A 15167-nucleotide genomic window follows, 5' to 3' on the forward strand; every position below is an offset into this window, starting at 1 on the left:
CAGCCTGAGCTCAACTGCAGCTGATAGAGACCAGCCAATTGGTATTGAGGATTCCCTCTCTGTAACCCCCTCCCACAAAAATACACCGTCTGCATTGGAAATTTTCTTAGTTGTGAAAAGTAGTTTTAACCCTTCGCTTGAAAACCACCCCGTGCTTTTGGAGCTCCAGATAAGCTCCTGTTTTCGTTTTGCATTAAGAAAAGCTCTGACTGACCAAAATATCCCCACCTGGACTCTTTAAAGCTAGGTAACATTCAGTGAGAAGACTAAAATATCTGACTCGGCAAGCAACTGACTGGGAAGATGATGTTTGCAATCTTGTAGATACACCATATGACAAAACCAACCAGAAAAAAACATAAACACACACACATTAACAAAACAACCCCCCCCAAAAAAAAAACAAAAAAGAAAACAAACCTCAAAGAACCTACGCTGTAATCTGTAGTCCAGATATCACCATCATCATTTACCTCCCCCAGACTTCTTGTATTTCTGAACACAAAGCATGTCTGAACTACAATCAAACAAGAAAAAAAGAAAAACTCAAACAGTGGCATACAAAGTCACAATAACATACCTAGAGAAGAGAGATTTTTATTTTGGCCGGTCCTGAAATTTATTTAGTGGATATGGCTATATTATTTCAACAAAGACATCAAATGTTTTACATTTGAAGAAATAACTTCACTTTTAGACCCTTATAACTTTATTACTAGACCCTTACAGTAAATATGCCACCTTCTTCTTTGTTTCTTGGTGTTTATTTGCAGGTAAGGATTGTTGTAAAATAGGTCAAGCCCAAAAGCCTGGTTTTCTAATGTAAAATAAAATGTATGCTACATGAATTCCTGCAAAAATAAAACATTTTAAAAGGACTTCTATTATTTTTTTTAAAAAAAAAAGAAAAACTGGCCAAATTACCCAAATACAGAGATAAGTCCATCATGTGACCTTAGTGCTGTCCTTTCTGCATGGACAATGCAATCTTCAGAATATTTCAATATTGTAAAGTTTGTACATGCAAATTAGATAGCCTGTGTAGTAAAATCACACCTAGATTTCCCCAATGTAGTTGATGAGTGTAGTGCTATATATAACATAATACTCAGTTGACAGAGACAGGCAAATAAATGACAAGTACATGCATGGATTTAGAAGAGGCAGGCAGCAACTTCATTGATTTTAGTCAAATAATGAAATAGGGCTAACAGCGCTGGGAAACACAAAGCAGCTGTCTCATGGTACATAAGGCCTTTCTCTCAGTCAAATCATCTTCCCCTGGTCAACAAAGGGGAAAATAAGTATCACTACCTGCATTACAAAGACATAGTTCAGAAAGATTTGGCTTCTGGCTCATGGACCATTTGCAGCCCATTAGGAGAGTTAGTGTGATCTGTAGGCTCAGTTTCAGCAGGCCTCTTTTCCAAAAGTAACTTGTGGAAGAGGGTGGGGTGGGGTGTATTGAGCTGTTCTGATACTGGCCAAATGACAGTCTTGAGTTCACTGACTCTCACGAAATTGCTTCCTCAATGTGATGCCAGTTCTGAGCATGGTACCTCCAACAGAAAAATGCATGTGGTTCAAACTTTATCATTGGAAATGCCTGAAAAAGTCTTTATAAGTCTCCTCGTGTGTGCTTCTCAGAATAAGTCAGAGAGCATTCTGCCAAAAGCAGTAAGCATGCAGGATATGTGCTGCAAGACGTAGAAAGTATGTAGTGTATCTGAAGCATAGCAGCATCATAAAGTTCAGAAGAACAAGGGCCATTGCCAGATTGATCATACTGTGCATCTATACATGTGCAGACACAGCTGACTATATTGCAAAAAAGACCTCATATCGCTGTCCTGTTGCAGGAGATATGTAGGCTTCCCAACAAGCCAGGAAGTCATACAGCCATGGAGGTTAGGCTAAGCTATAACAAATTCAGATTTTCTATCTTTCTCTATGCTAGACACTATTTTACAATTGAAATCAAATTGTATGTAGTTGTGATACTTGCTGACTTTACATTAAAGTAAAACGAAATACCTAGGATGACATGAAGAGAGGGCATTTCTTCTCCCACAGTTAATAGCTTAGGAGCTATCATGTAGCTGAAGGACCATGACAAAATCAAAACCTTCTCTTCCCAGTAAGCACCAAGCCCATCAAGAAGAAAGACTAATATCAATGATAGGGAAATGGTCTTGTCCACAGCTACTCAGCCCTCTTAGTCCAGCTTCAGTCATGTCCTGTAGCTCTCTCTCATCCCTTACACATACAATATGTGCCTAACACTAATACATGAGCTATACATCAAAGTCCAGCTTCCTCATAAAAGTCAGTTCTATGTGTTGTATGTGAAAGTGCTGGTAGTTAACCCAGAAAAAATCCACATACCATAAGAGCTATTTATATATGTTACCAAAGCCACTAGGTTGTCGTCTTACGGTGTTCTTCCAGAAAGACAACTAATGGAGTTCTATCTTTGGTGTGGAGAAAGCCATGAATGTCATGACAGATTCAAATAGCTTCTAAGGACTTAAGAAATGAAACAATTTCTTTTGCTGTCCATCATGTGGACAAGCCATGAAGGTGTCCTCCAATCATTGTTCTTTACAAGTATAGTGAGAGGAGAAGAGCTTATGGTATTCTATCCTTTAAATCTACAATACCATCAGCTATTATAATTTTCATGGCAGTCAATCCTATTCATTGTTGACAAGGAAAACTTTGTTATTCCATTTCCTTTAATGATTACATAGAGGTGGCGTTAAAAATTCATTCAGTCTACTTATTTCCTTATAATAGAATATACCAATAATAAAGCTCATAGTAGCTGCAAATCTACTGCAACATTTAAAAGCATGCTTTAAATTACCTTTATTTTAGCTTTACAGTTTTATTTAAAGTTTGACAATTGAATGTTTAAAAGAAATACTAGAAAACAGACCAGTTTCTTTTACGTACAAGTCTTCACAAAGCCACAAAGTTAAATTGCTAATTTTAATCTCCAATTTTGCTGTCTGTCATAAAGAAGTATGTGTGTGTTTTAAAATTCCATTTGTTTTAAAAACTATTTAAACTACTAAAAAACTATTTAAAACACTGATGCATGAAGAGCTCATTTCTTAGCATCACTCTAAAGGGGAAATAGGGCTACTTATGTATGAGAGAATATTCATTAAAGTTGAAAATATTTGTAGGGTGGAAGAAAATACATCCAGAGGAACTGGAATTCCTCCTTTTTGAAAAGATCCTTGCATGCTAGTACAAGCAAACATGAATAAATCCTGTCCCTATATCCCCTGCAATTTGTTTTAATATTGGACCAGATAAGCCTCTTGCTTTCTCTTGCTAAACGCTCAGAGTCCTCCTATGATCCTTCAAAGATCTCTGTTAAGAAGTTCCAGGCTGGGCAAATACCCATTATGGAGTCTAAATGAGAGATTTCCCACTCCAAGCAAATTAAAGTCTGAGACTTTCAGCCTTGCAGCCTCATGGAAACACATTTATATGAATAACTTAATTTATTTGTGCAGCTACTTATTCACCTGACTTGTAGGTGGTAGAAATTAAGGTTTAGCCAGTTCTATGAAGAATTCAGTCATCTACAGTGTTGAACTGGGATTAAAAGCCCATGTGCTGCACAAAATACGTAAAAGGGATTTGAGATTGCACTGGTGAACCTTCTAAATGGATAAATATTTACAAATATATATATAAGATCAGGTAAGTAGTCTTTGCCTGAGAGTTTCCTTTTGTTTGGGCAACCTTATTATAGACAAGATTCAAAGAGTAAGCTTAATTTTATAGGTACTGTTACTGGCAACCTATCATGAATTGTATAATTTCTGTAACTTCTGCAGTTAGTTCTTTCCTGAACCTAAACCAATGCATTACATTTACAAAGTGGTAAACTACTTCTTAAGTGGTGCCCCACCTTGTTCATCAGTTATCCATGTAACCATTAGACTTCTGCTTTTACTGGAATTACTATTACAGATTGCTATAGTGACACCTAGAGAAACCAACCAGAGATCCAGCCTTATCCTGGGTAAAGCTGGATAGTATTTGAAATCTCATCCTAAGATTGCAGGCAGAGTCAGCGACAGGTGTCATTTCCAGATGATGCCTAATCTGTCCCTAGAAACCTCAGAGGACAGAGAATTCACAGTCTCTCAACTAGCCTCTTCCACATTTTAGCTAGGTTTACAAGTGAAAGATTTTCCAGGTGTTTAACATAAAACTGCCTGATTGAAATTTAAGTCCTCTGGGTTTTGCTCTACATATACTGTGGTTTAGCCTAATGTGGATTATTCTCTTTTCGCTATGATATTTCATGTCACACAGATATGAAATACAGATATATCATCTCTAACAATCCCTATTCCTTGCATCTCTCTTCACAGGACTTTTTGCTTCCTAGATTCTGATCATTCTTTTTGCTCTGCTCTCTTCTCTATTCAACAGATTTCCTGTTTCCTAAAATTAAACGTCTAATAGTGGATAAAATAGGGCTGCTGTGTTCTGTGCTGGTAAAGCACATCCTGAAGAGTATTAGAAAGGTAATACCTTCATATTTGAGCACTCTCTTTATGCAAGGTCAATGCCATTCTTCTCTCTGTCATAGTGTTATACTAATAATCAGTCCCTTCTCTGAAGAATTTGCATTTTAAACAAAAAAAATCTGAGAGAACTCTGAGATGCAATCAGTGCAGCAGCACACTATGAGCTGTAAAGTCCAGGCATGACTGACTGTTTAACAGTCATCAACAACACAGGAAATGAGACAGAAATCAGGATGCAATAGTGTTTGCATGAGGCATTTTGAACTTCTCATATTTCTTATGTCATACATCCTTCTTTATTTGACTTCTTATGAAATTACATTCTTCCTTAAAGCTTTCATTTTGTGAATGTCCATGTCACTACCTTTGTCTCATCCAAACTGCTTACTTTCCATAATGTCTGTATGTCCACAAATCATAGTGGGTTTATACATCTACCCCTTGGAAGATTCACCTTTAAGACCAAAAACCTGACCTATGCAATTCATTTGTAAACTATTTAATATCAGATATCTATTTCCCTGTATTTTTTCAACTCTGCAATTGATACATTTTCTTAGAATGTATTCTCTGGATTTGTTGATTTTTTTACTCTTATATCTGAGACAGTGACATAAGTAATGGGGGAAAAAAAGGAGAGCAGATTTCACCATCTGAATGCATTTCTTTGCTGGTGATTCCAGCACTGAGTCCCACTTTGCCTGGGCTACTGCTGAAAACATGAAACAAAGGAGCAGGATGATCTCCTCAAATCTTTCTGTTAAGGTTTATGTCCATTTAAGACCTGCCTATTATTTCAGTTAGGTTTGCTCTCTACTACCATTGTGAACACATGCAACACGTACTCATCTCATTTTCCAGTAAAACTGTTGTGTTTTGATGCATTCAACAGGCGCAATAAGTCAAATACAGTCATATAGCTAAAGCATACAGTTATGGTGTATGTCAAATTGATGAAAACTAAACCTGGCTGTGTATGAACTTAATTAGCATCACCAGCACCAAATGAATTATCAGCGTGAGAAGGACTGCAAAGGCTATTGCAGTTAGTAAGAAATACCAAGAAAGTTCTGTCTGTAGCACAGATGAGAACTATGTACATTCCACAGAATGGAAATCAGCCCTGACATACATACACAGTATTTCATAAAATAGTTAATAATTTTTTAATATTGATGCAAAGTTTGCTTGTAAATAATGTATTGTATTGACCTATAGTTCCTAAATGGTAGGTTTTCCACAATATTTATTTTGATAGTATTGTGGGAAATTGGTCTGTTCTAGGAAGTTATCATTGCTTTCTTCTGGGGATAAGTGTATCTCCATAAATTGTTATCACTAACCTTAGATTCTTGCAAGCTTTTTCACAAGAGTGCAATTATAAATACATACATATTAATGTAATCCATTTTTAGTCATTTCTTATTTTACTGTATCTCTAACAAGACAGTGAATTTATTTCACTGAGAGGTAAATTTATTTTCCTGCAACTCAAAAACTCTTTTAAATCCCAATACAATACCTTCTCTAAGCAAGAGACATTATCTTTAAAACAATGGTACATTTTGTTGTTGTTGTTTTAATTTCTAAGACAACTATTGAAAATATCTTCTCATGTATTTTATATACTTATCTAGATGATACATACAGGCAAAGATTCTCTCAGGAAACACAGTAAACTTAGGTAAGTTTCCAAATAAATAGCAGTTCTTCATGCTTGTTAAAAGTATGTGTCTGCCTAGACTAAGATGGCAACTATGCCCTATGCCCTCATCTCCATCATGTGTTTAATACAAGAATGTTTCACTTGAATAACAATTTTATACATGTAGATCTCAAATTAGTTTTCATAGCAGTAGCAGCTCTGTTTCCACAAAGAAATAATATAGAAAAAAAGAAAATTGCTGAAATTATATCAAAAAAGTATAGATAAGTATTAAACCACAGTACTGGAACAGTTAGGCAGATCTGAAAAATGTCATAGCATGTACTTGTTTGCAAGTCCTCTGAAAAAGAGCAGCATAAATTTCACATGGACCTATTTAAAGTGTTTTAGTATCTACTGATGAAACTGGATGCAATTATTATGACCTTAAAAATCAACATGCTGTTTTACAAGTTTCTTGCAACTTTTAACAAGTTCCTTCATTTGTGTGTCTCAGTACATTTATGTGTGAAATGTGAATGCAGACACCTTCATTAAGATAGAAGCTATTCTGAGAGAAGATTGGATATGTTTTGCAGTGAACTACTAGGTACTGGGGCGCTGAAAGGTACCACATAATTACCAGCCAATTAAAGTGTTTTTTCTGGCAGTCAGGTTAGGAAAAACCCATCGAACCTGAGCATGTACACTGGCATGAAGTGTTGCCTCATTGGGCATTTTGGCATTCTCTTTTAGGGGCAGCAATTCAACAGAGTTCCTGCTTCCTCTAGTCTATTCACAGCGGGTTTGTGCTCTAACATCAGTCAGTTTGAACAAGAGTGTGCTCTTCCTTTTTCTTCCATGGTATGCCTCTACATCACCCTGAAATTCATTACCCGTTTCTCCTAAGGCTTTTGGAGACGGCAAGATTTATCAGCTACCGGATAAGTGAATATAGTATATAGCACAGTAGTATTTCATTCAGTGCTCTCCGCAAAGATGCCCGAGATACATCAAGGGACCCCCAACCCTTATGTTCACAGAACATATGTTTGCAGTCCACAAAACACCTATTAGTTGGGAGTTATTTCTTTGATTCTGTACTTGCTTACTGCTGATATACATAGGCCAGTGCATCCATCTACCTTGCTGAAAAGAGGCCACTACTGCTAGATGAAAAAAGTAGTAGGCTGGAAATAAAAGCAGAAGTGATCCTTCACAGTCCCTGCCAAAACTAAATAGTGAACATTTATCAGGCTTAGTACAGACCCAAATAAATTTTACTGAAAACATGAACAGAAACAATTATCCATTTTTTTCAGGTTAAATTATATCTTGTATCATCTTAGCATATGGAAAATTATTATCTCTGAAACTTACATATTTACATTTTAAAATGCTTTATGGAATGTTTCAACAAACTTTTAGCACTGTCCGCACAAATTTTGTATATTTACACTGACTGCTCACTCTAGCTTCCAAGTGCATTAGCAGAAAGAGCCCTAAAAAATAAGCTGGGACAAAAATTCAGCCAGTGACTTATATAGATGTGGTATAGGTGTGTTGCAGCTGTGCTTGTTTTGGCTGGAATAGAGTAAATTTTCTTCACAGTGGCTAGTATGGGGCTATGTTTTGGATTTGTGCTAACACAGGGCTGATAATATAGAGAAGTTTTTGTTGTTGCTGAGCAGAGTTTACACAGAGCCAAGACCTTTTCTGCTTTTCATACTGCCATATTGGCAAGGAAGTTGGAGGTGCATGGGCGACTGGGAGGAGACATACACTGAACCTATATAATAAAATTTTGGCAGACTTCTTTTATCATGACAGAAATTAAAAGAACTTACAGAAAAATAGTAAAGGGTGTGAAGATGTTATTGTATAATACTGTGGAACCTGTGGTAGTTCAAATAGATTGCTTAAAGTCTGGTGCCTGCTCCCAGGAATGAGCAATAATGGATGAGGGAAAATGTACATTCAGCTCATTTTGTAACCCCGCTTAGATATGGACATTGCTGTGTGACTTCTCAAGAGAAAGCTAAGACCTGATAGTATTTGGTTGGTTGGTCTGAATGGTGTCTTAGTGGATGTCAATCCATATTTTCTTTTTTACAAGAAACTGCTACTGTGTGTGTTTATTTCTGGGAAGGTTGTTACTATATATAGAAAATCAGAGAATATTTGGGTTTTGAACATGTGAACCATTTGTTTTCCTTCTTTCCCCAACTGAACAGGTAGACCATCTCAGTATCATCTGTTCCCTTTTACTCCCTTTTGGTTTATTCTAATTTTCTTCAAAACATTGCCTTTAAGCAACAAGAACAAGTGAGCAGATGATAGAGACAGATGCTACTGTAAAGTATTAATTTACTAGTGCCAGGTAACAATAATACTGCATAAGTAATACTTGAAAAACTGAAACCAGAAGGTAACTGGAAATTTGCTTGGGTGAAAAAGATAATATTGTATTTAGAATTTCTCATATGTTTTGGCACTTCACCTATTCAAGCACATACCAGGGAGATTGTTTGCTGGACAAAAAAAAAAAAAAAAACAGCAAAGCAAAACAAAACAAAAAAGAAACCACAATAATAAGCCAAAGAAGATAAAAAGAAAATAAAAGAAATAGAAAGCAATGCCATTTAAAATATAGGAATATTTATCAGTCCTGTTTCCTTCAGAAAGCTTTGATTTTGATTGCACTGTGACTGAAAAACATTAAGAATAACTCACTAATTCAAGTTTATCGAGCTGAAAAAAATGGAGCAGGAAAAAATTCTGATTAAATTAGATGTCTAAGATAAAATTCTACTGTTGTGATGTTCTTAGTGTTTTAATGAAGTCTGAGGCTGAGATAAATCTGGAAAAAATGGTAGACAGTAATTCTTAGCTACATCCTTCTAGTAAAAAATATGTTTAATCAGTGAAATCATGCTGATTTGGGGAGTTCACTCTGCACTTCACTGAATCTGGAGAGAAACACAGTAAAGTATAAAAGTCTACTAAGACTTGTATTACTAACACCATCTCTATAAGGGCAAATTTGTATCAGAAATACACCAATGATAATGAAGGATAACCTTTCTGCTAGCATCAGCTAAAGAAGCAAGACTTATGTCTCTCTGCAGAAAGAGGTTAGATTCTGCAAAAAGTCTAGTCCAAGATGCATGTAAAAGCTCACTAGGGACTATATATCCATCAGCTATCTTTTATTTCTAAGATGGAGGAAATACAGTAGCTCTTGAGCAGATCTTGATTTTGTTTTATTACTCTCAGTAGAAATATGCCTTTAACTTTTGAAAATGGAAGTATAAAGATACAAATAAGTCATCCACACCCCTGCAAGTGGGTAGTAAGCAGGCACAAATGGATATACAAACAGAAAATTTAAACATAAATCTACTAGAAGAGGATTTCAGAAACTTTTTATTTGGGTAAGCATCAGTGCCTTTTCAAACTGTAAAAACTATGCATTGCCAGAAAAATACTCAGCTTCTAACTCAGCTTCTAAATCTCTTCATCTGTATTCACTGTCACTTTCTTAGGAAGGTGAAAAGATACCTGTTTCTCAGAAAGAAGGAATAAAAGGGAGTATTCTGGGACTGAACTTTCCTATCCTAAAGTGACAGAAATACTTTAGAAATATCATGCTGCCATTCTAGCTAGAGATGTGAGACAGGCACATTCCAACAATATTTGACTGAATATAAAGAAAACCTAGGGGGAGAAAGCAAGGGTAGATTTAGCAGGCCTGACCATCAATGAATAAAATAGTAGTAACTTAAGCTCAATGGAATGTATGTCTCTGGGTATTTCACTGAAATTACTGCAGAGGAAGAGTAGTCCTACATCAGACTGTTAACCTCCAAAAGAATTTGTTTCAGAATTGAATCCTCACTAAAACAACACAGAATCACAGAATTAATCAGGTTGGAAAAGACATCTGAGATCATGAAGTCCAACCCATGACCAAAAATACAGTTGATTTTTTCCATTGTGATAATAAATAATGATGGGATTTCCTGATCTTCCTGTCTCCAGAGTCAATTTTAGCTGATTAGGCAACTAGAAATTATATGCAAATTCATCTATTCAACTTTAACCATACAATGAAAGCTGCTCAAAAATTAAAACCCTGAAAGCTGTGTTCAGATTTTAGGGAAAATCCAGTCAGGACAATATGAAAAAGATACGTAGTTCAGTATGTTGCCATAGCCTCAAAAATGTAAAAAAAAAAAACCCAAACAAAAAAAGGGAAGTTCTCTGATTCTGCTCTGACTTTAAAGATCAAGTTGAATCAACAGTAATGCTCTATCACATCCTTATGGGAATTAATACTGTTTCTTCTTTGGTGATCTGACATGATATTTATGGGTCTCAAAATGAAAATTTTATATGCCAGTCAAAATGAAAATCTGACATCAAAATTACATTTCTCTTCTGATTCCTACATTACTACCATAAGATCTTATAAAGATCTTTAATAATGTGTAAGGCACACAACTTTGTACTTTCTATAGCCCATTGGTCCTATATAAACTTTTATCAAAAACCCACAGTGCACATATTGTCAATAGAGAGCTGCTGTTGGCAAGATTATGATATTTCACCTACTCAGTAGAATATATACTATCACACTTCAACTATGGTGGATATTTTTCCTCTTTTTAACTCTCCCTTACAGGTCACTGAGCCAATAGTATGCACAGCATGTGGTAAAATGAAATGATAATTTTTTCAAATTCTCTGCAAAGTTATTTACTCTTTCTCTCCACTAGAACTCAAACATTTGAAGTTGAATACTTGTCTCTTGTTACCTCAGTAGTATGATGACATACATTGAACTTGCAAAAAGCACTTTGAATTTTCCTATGGTTCTTCAGAAAGCTTTCATGGTATATTGCTTTAGACAGCTCTTGAAGTACATTTCTATTATGAATCTGGAAATTGTATGCAAGCTAAACTTCCACAGGCTTCTTTGATGCTTTTCTGTGTGATTACTTATACAATTAAAACACTAAGCTTCCTAAAGGGGGATTTCAGCAGTGTAGGATCCTGGTAGTGAACTTTCTGATCTAGACTCTCAAGAACACAGTTTACTTTTAACTCAGTTTGATTATGAGCAGAGGCTACAATTTGATGGTTCTTTGGTAAATAAGTGCAACATATTTTCAGATATGAGATCAGAGATGATAACTTTTTGAAACAAAATTAATCTTTTAAATAAAAAATGAAAATATTTGAGAAATAATATATATTCTAAAGATATTTTTAGTTTTAAACAAATATCCTTGATTAAAAGTAGCATAAAGCAACATCTGCAGTCACTCCAGGAGTTTAATTTCTCTTAACATAGGAAATTAGCTTTCCACAGAAGGTATATTTCAAACAGTGATTAATTTTATCTTCTTGTCTTAGCCAAAGCCTATTCCTGACTATACGTGACATAGATAGCGATATGCCCTGTGAAAACCTGAAAAATGCATGCACTGTGGGATTCTGTGGAAAAAAAGTATATTGCACTCAGAACACAGAAAGATTACAAAAGACATGACTGATGTAGGAAACTTGTATGAAATTATAGCAGTGAAGAAAATTCAACTACAAAGAAATTGGATGCACATTTGATAATGCCACTCATTAAGCAACGAGGTCTGAGGAAGCTAGAGCTCTGAAGCTAGAAATCCACACTCTGAACATGTGTAAACATGTATTTACAATTAAGCACACTAACACATGAGTTTTTACTTTGGAGACAAAAGAAAACCAATCAGCTTCATCCTCGCAGTTTTCTCACAGCTGCTCTTCTACATATTCTTCTATTAAAACAGTTTAGCATAATTAAATTAAAAGGAATTGAAATAATTGTCTAAAGTTTGGAGCCAGTGTCACCACTTGTAGCCTTCAAGGGCTGACAGATGCAGTAGCACAGTTTCTCTTTCATTTGTGGCACGTTGCCTACAATTATTACTGCTTAAGAAGAAATGTTACATGTTAGTTGTTTACATCAGAAAGTGACAGTCTCCACAGCACACACATAAAATCACCCTTTTCAGTGCTGAGCTTGATCAGCCTGGGGGCAACAGCTGCTGTCATTTCAGCTGTTTGTTTTAAGCGTGTACTTTTTGGAACCTCAAGATGACATTTCTTCTTCAAGCAGAGCCCAAAGCTCACAAAGACATCCTCCAATGTAAAGAACATAAATTCCTACCTGGCACTAAACTAAACAACCACCAGCATGCTTCATCTGGAGGTAGATGCTAGTGCCCTGAATCTAAACCACAGTCAGTCACTTTCTGGTTTAGGGTGTTGCAGCATTATCTTGCACTATCTCTGTTGCTAGCTAAAAGGGAATGGGGAGGTGTGGGGGGAATAAATACACAAACCCTCTGATTATCTTTTCTACCAGAAGAAGAAAATCTCTTTTATGTGTCATGTTTGAATACACAGATCACTTCCTTATTTCATGTCCAAGCAACTGCTATCATATTCCTGAAGGCAGTAGGAAAGGATACATTTTTCTCCATCCAGTTCTCATCGTTGCTAATAATCAATTCTTTTGAACTGAATGTTCCCTGAGGAACATCTAGAATTAATTAGAACTGATAGAATAGTGCAAACTGTAATTTGTTGATGCTTTACCATATATGTCTTATCAGTTAGGTCCATAATAGTGGTAGACACGTTATTTGTTTGTAAATACTTGGACAGCTACCATTTTACTTATAAAAAATGCTGATGACTGCTGAAGGGCTCATGAATATCTGCATAAATTTTGATTAATTTCCATATCAACAATGCATTATATATTATTCCTCATTCATTATTCCTCAACAGTTATTTTCTTCTAAGAATTTAGGCCGTCTAACGACTGAGCAAATACAATGCCATGTGATTTAAGGGACAAATCACATACCAGGAATACTGAAGAGCAAGCAATTAAAGCCATAACCATATCAAAATTTCCCACAGAAACTTCTGGATGGTATTTTCACATTGCACAGCCAAGATAAATTAATGTCGCAGATAACACACTGTCAGGAACAATTGAGGATGTTCAGGAAAATCCAAGCATTGTTCATTCCTGTTATGTACTATCACATTTATCAGTGTATCATGAAACGCATTGTGCATATATGCATACATGTGAAGAGACATTTTTTGGGGAGTAAGTTTAGGGACAACTTGTGTAATCTTGCATAATGTTGTACAGGAGTGCACAGTCTGACCTAGAATAGATAAATAGCTAATAATGGTGATAATGTCAAGTAGGCAGCTAGTAAAGGCATGTAGAGAAGACAGTGTTGTTTCCACTGTAATGATAAGCTCTTCTGAAAAATTCAGTACCTATTCATAAGCAATGCTTGGAAGCCTTTATACTAGCACAAATATTAAATATTAATATTTGGATGTGTTGTTAAAGTTGTTTTCTGTCTTTTCTACAAGACAATGAAGATGCCAGTAACCAGCTCACAAAGATTATTTTGTTGCACTCAAGATGAGTAGCTATTCAAAACACAAGAGGTTGGTAATTGCCTACAAACAGACCAGCCCCCACTGGTAGCTGCAACAGGAAGATCTGCAACATTATTCATTTAAACAGACTTTTGTTTTCCCTGGGCACAGCCTCGGTACACGCAGCATGAGGGAGTGGGCAAACAATGATCTCCTCCGTTCTTCCCTGCCTCTACTAGCTCACTCCCTTTCTCCCACAGACCACAACACCCGTCAGGTTCTGAAAGCAACCACGCTGATTCTGCTTGCTAAATATTGAAATAATAAATTTTGGGACTCATATAAATTACAGCATCTGCTAGCTGGAACCAATGGACCAGAAAAGGAGGGTGGTAACAATATTCTGACAGACCATAGATTAATGTCATTGTACTGTTTAAACTTCATCTGTTCTATGTGCTTCAGAGGTTAAAAAAATTGCAAGCTAAGACAGTAATATCATCTTACTGTGTTAAAGACACCTATTAGTCATGTCCCAGGCAAATAGGGATTTATGACTCAGACATAATTCTTCCAAATATGCCTGCTGTTCATAAAAGGCAGAGATATATGACTCAAAAATAACACTGAGACAGGAATAATTTTACACTTCACTTTGCAACATTGACTTTCCTCCAGAACTTGTAGCGAAATCTCCACATTTTATGAATAGGTTTCTGCCAATACTATAGATTTATGGCTACAACTTCCAAATCAGGTGAATTTCTTTTCTCAGTCAAACAGAAGAGGAATAATTTCAGATAGAGAAAAAAAGATGCATGTAGATCTTTGTTTGCTAAACAACTGTACACAAATAATATAGACTCATAGAACTGTTTAGGCTGAAAAAGATCTTTAAGATAATTGAGTCCAACTGTTAACGCAGTACTACCACATTCACCACTAAACCAAGTCTGTGCATCTTTTAAATGCCTTCAGGGATGGTGACTCCACAACTTCCCTGGGCAGCCTGTTCCAGTGCTTGATCACGTTTTCAGTGAAGAAATTTTTCCTAATATCTAATCTAAACCTCCCCTGGCACAACTTGAGGCCATTTTCTCTTATCCTGTTGCTTGCTACATGGCAAAAAATACCACCCCCCATCTCCTTTCAAGTAGTTATAGACAGTGATAAGGTCTCTCCTCAGCCTCCTTTTCTCCAGACTAAACAACCCCAGCTCTTTCAGCCACTCCTCATAAGATTTATGCTCCAGACCTTCACCAGCTTCATTGCCCTACTCTGGACACACTGCAGCACCTCAATGCTTTTCTTGGGGTGAGGGGCCCAAAACTGAACATAGGATTCAAGATGTGACCTCATCAGTGCTGTGTATGGGGCGACAATCACTGCTCTGGTCCTGCTGGCCATACTATTGCTGATGTAATCTCACATAGCCTGTGTTATGGCCTCCTTTACAGTCTTCATTTTGTTGTAACAAGTTGCTACTACAATTTAAAAACATTCTCAGGATC

At 36.2% G+C, this 15167-nt stretch overlaps 1 protein-coding gene across 1 annotated transcript in view; it reads left to right on the top strand.

Annotated features, from left to right (window-relative positions):
- The window catches only part of LOC103800132, a gene marked incomplete at both ends in the record, with an annotated part of 203276 nt that overhangs the window by 453 nt on the left and 187656 nt on the right, over positions 1 to 15167 (top strand). The window contains one exon of the mRNA XM_009072498.1: positions 720 to 773. Coding sequence (XP_009070746.1) covers positions 720 to 773 — 54 coding nt within the window. The remainder of the gene's footprint in view (positions 1 to 719; positions 774 to 15167) is intronic.

Source organism: Acanthisitta chloris, unplaced genomic scaffold, assembly GCF_000695815.1.
Source record: "Acanthisitta chloris isolate BGI_N310 unplaced genomic scaffold, ASM69581v1 scaffold2074, whole genome shotgun sequence".
In the NCBI taxonomy this organism is placed as follows: Eukaryota; Metazoa; Chordata; class Aves; order Passeriformes; family Acanthisittidae; genus Acanthisitta; species Acanthisitta chloris.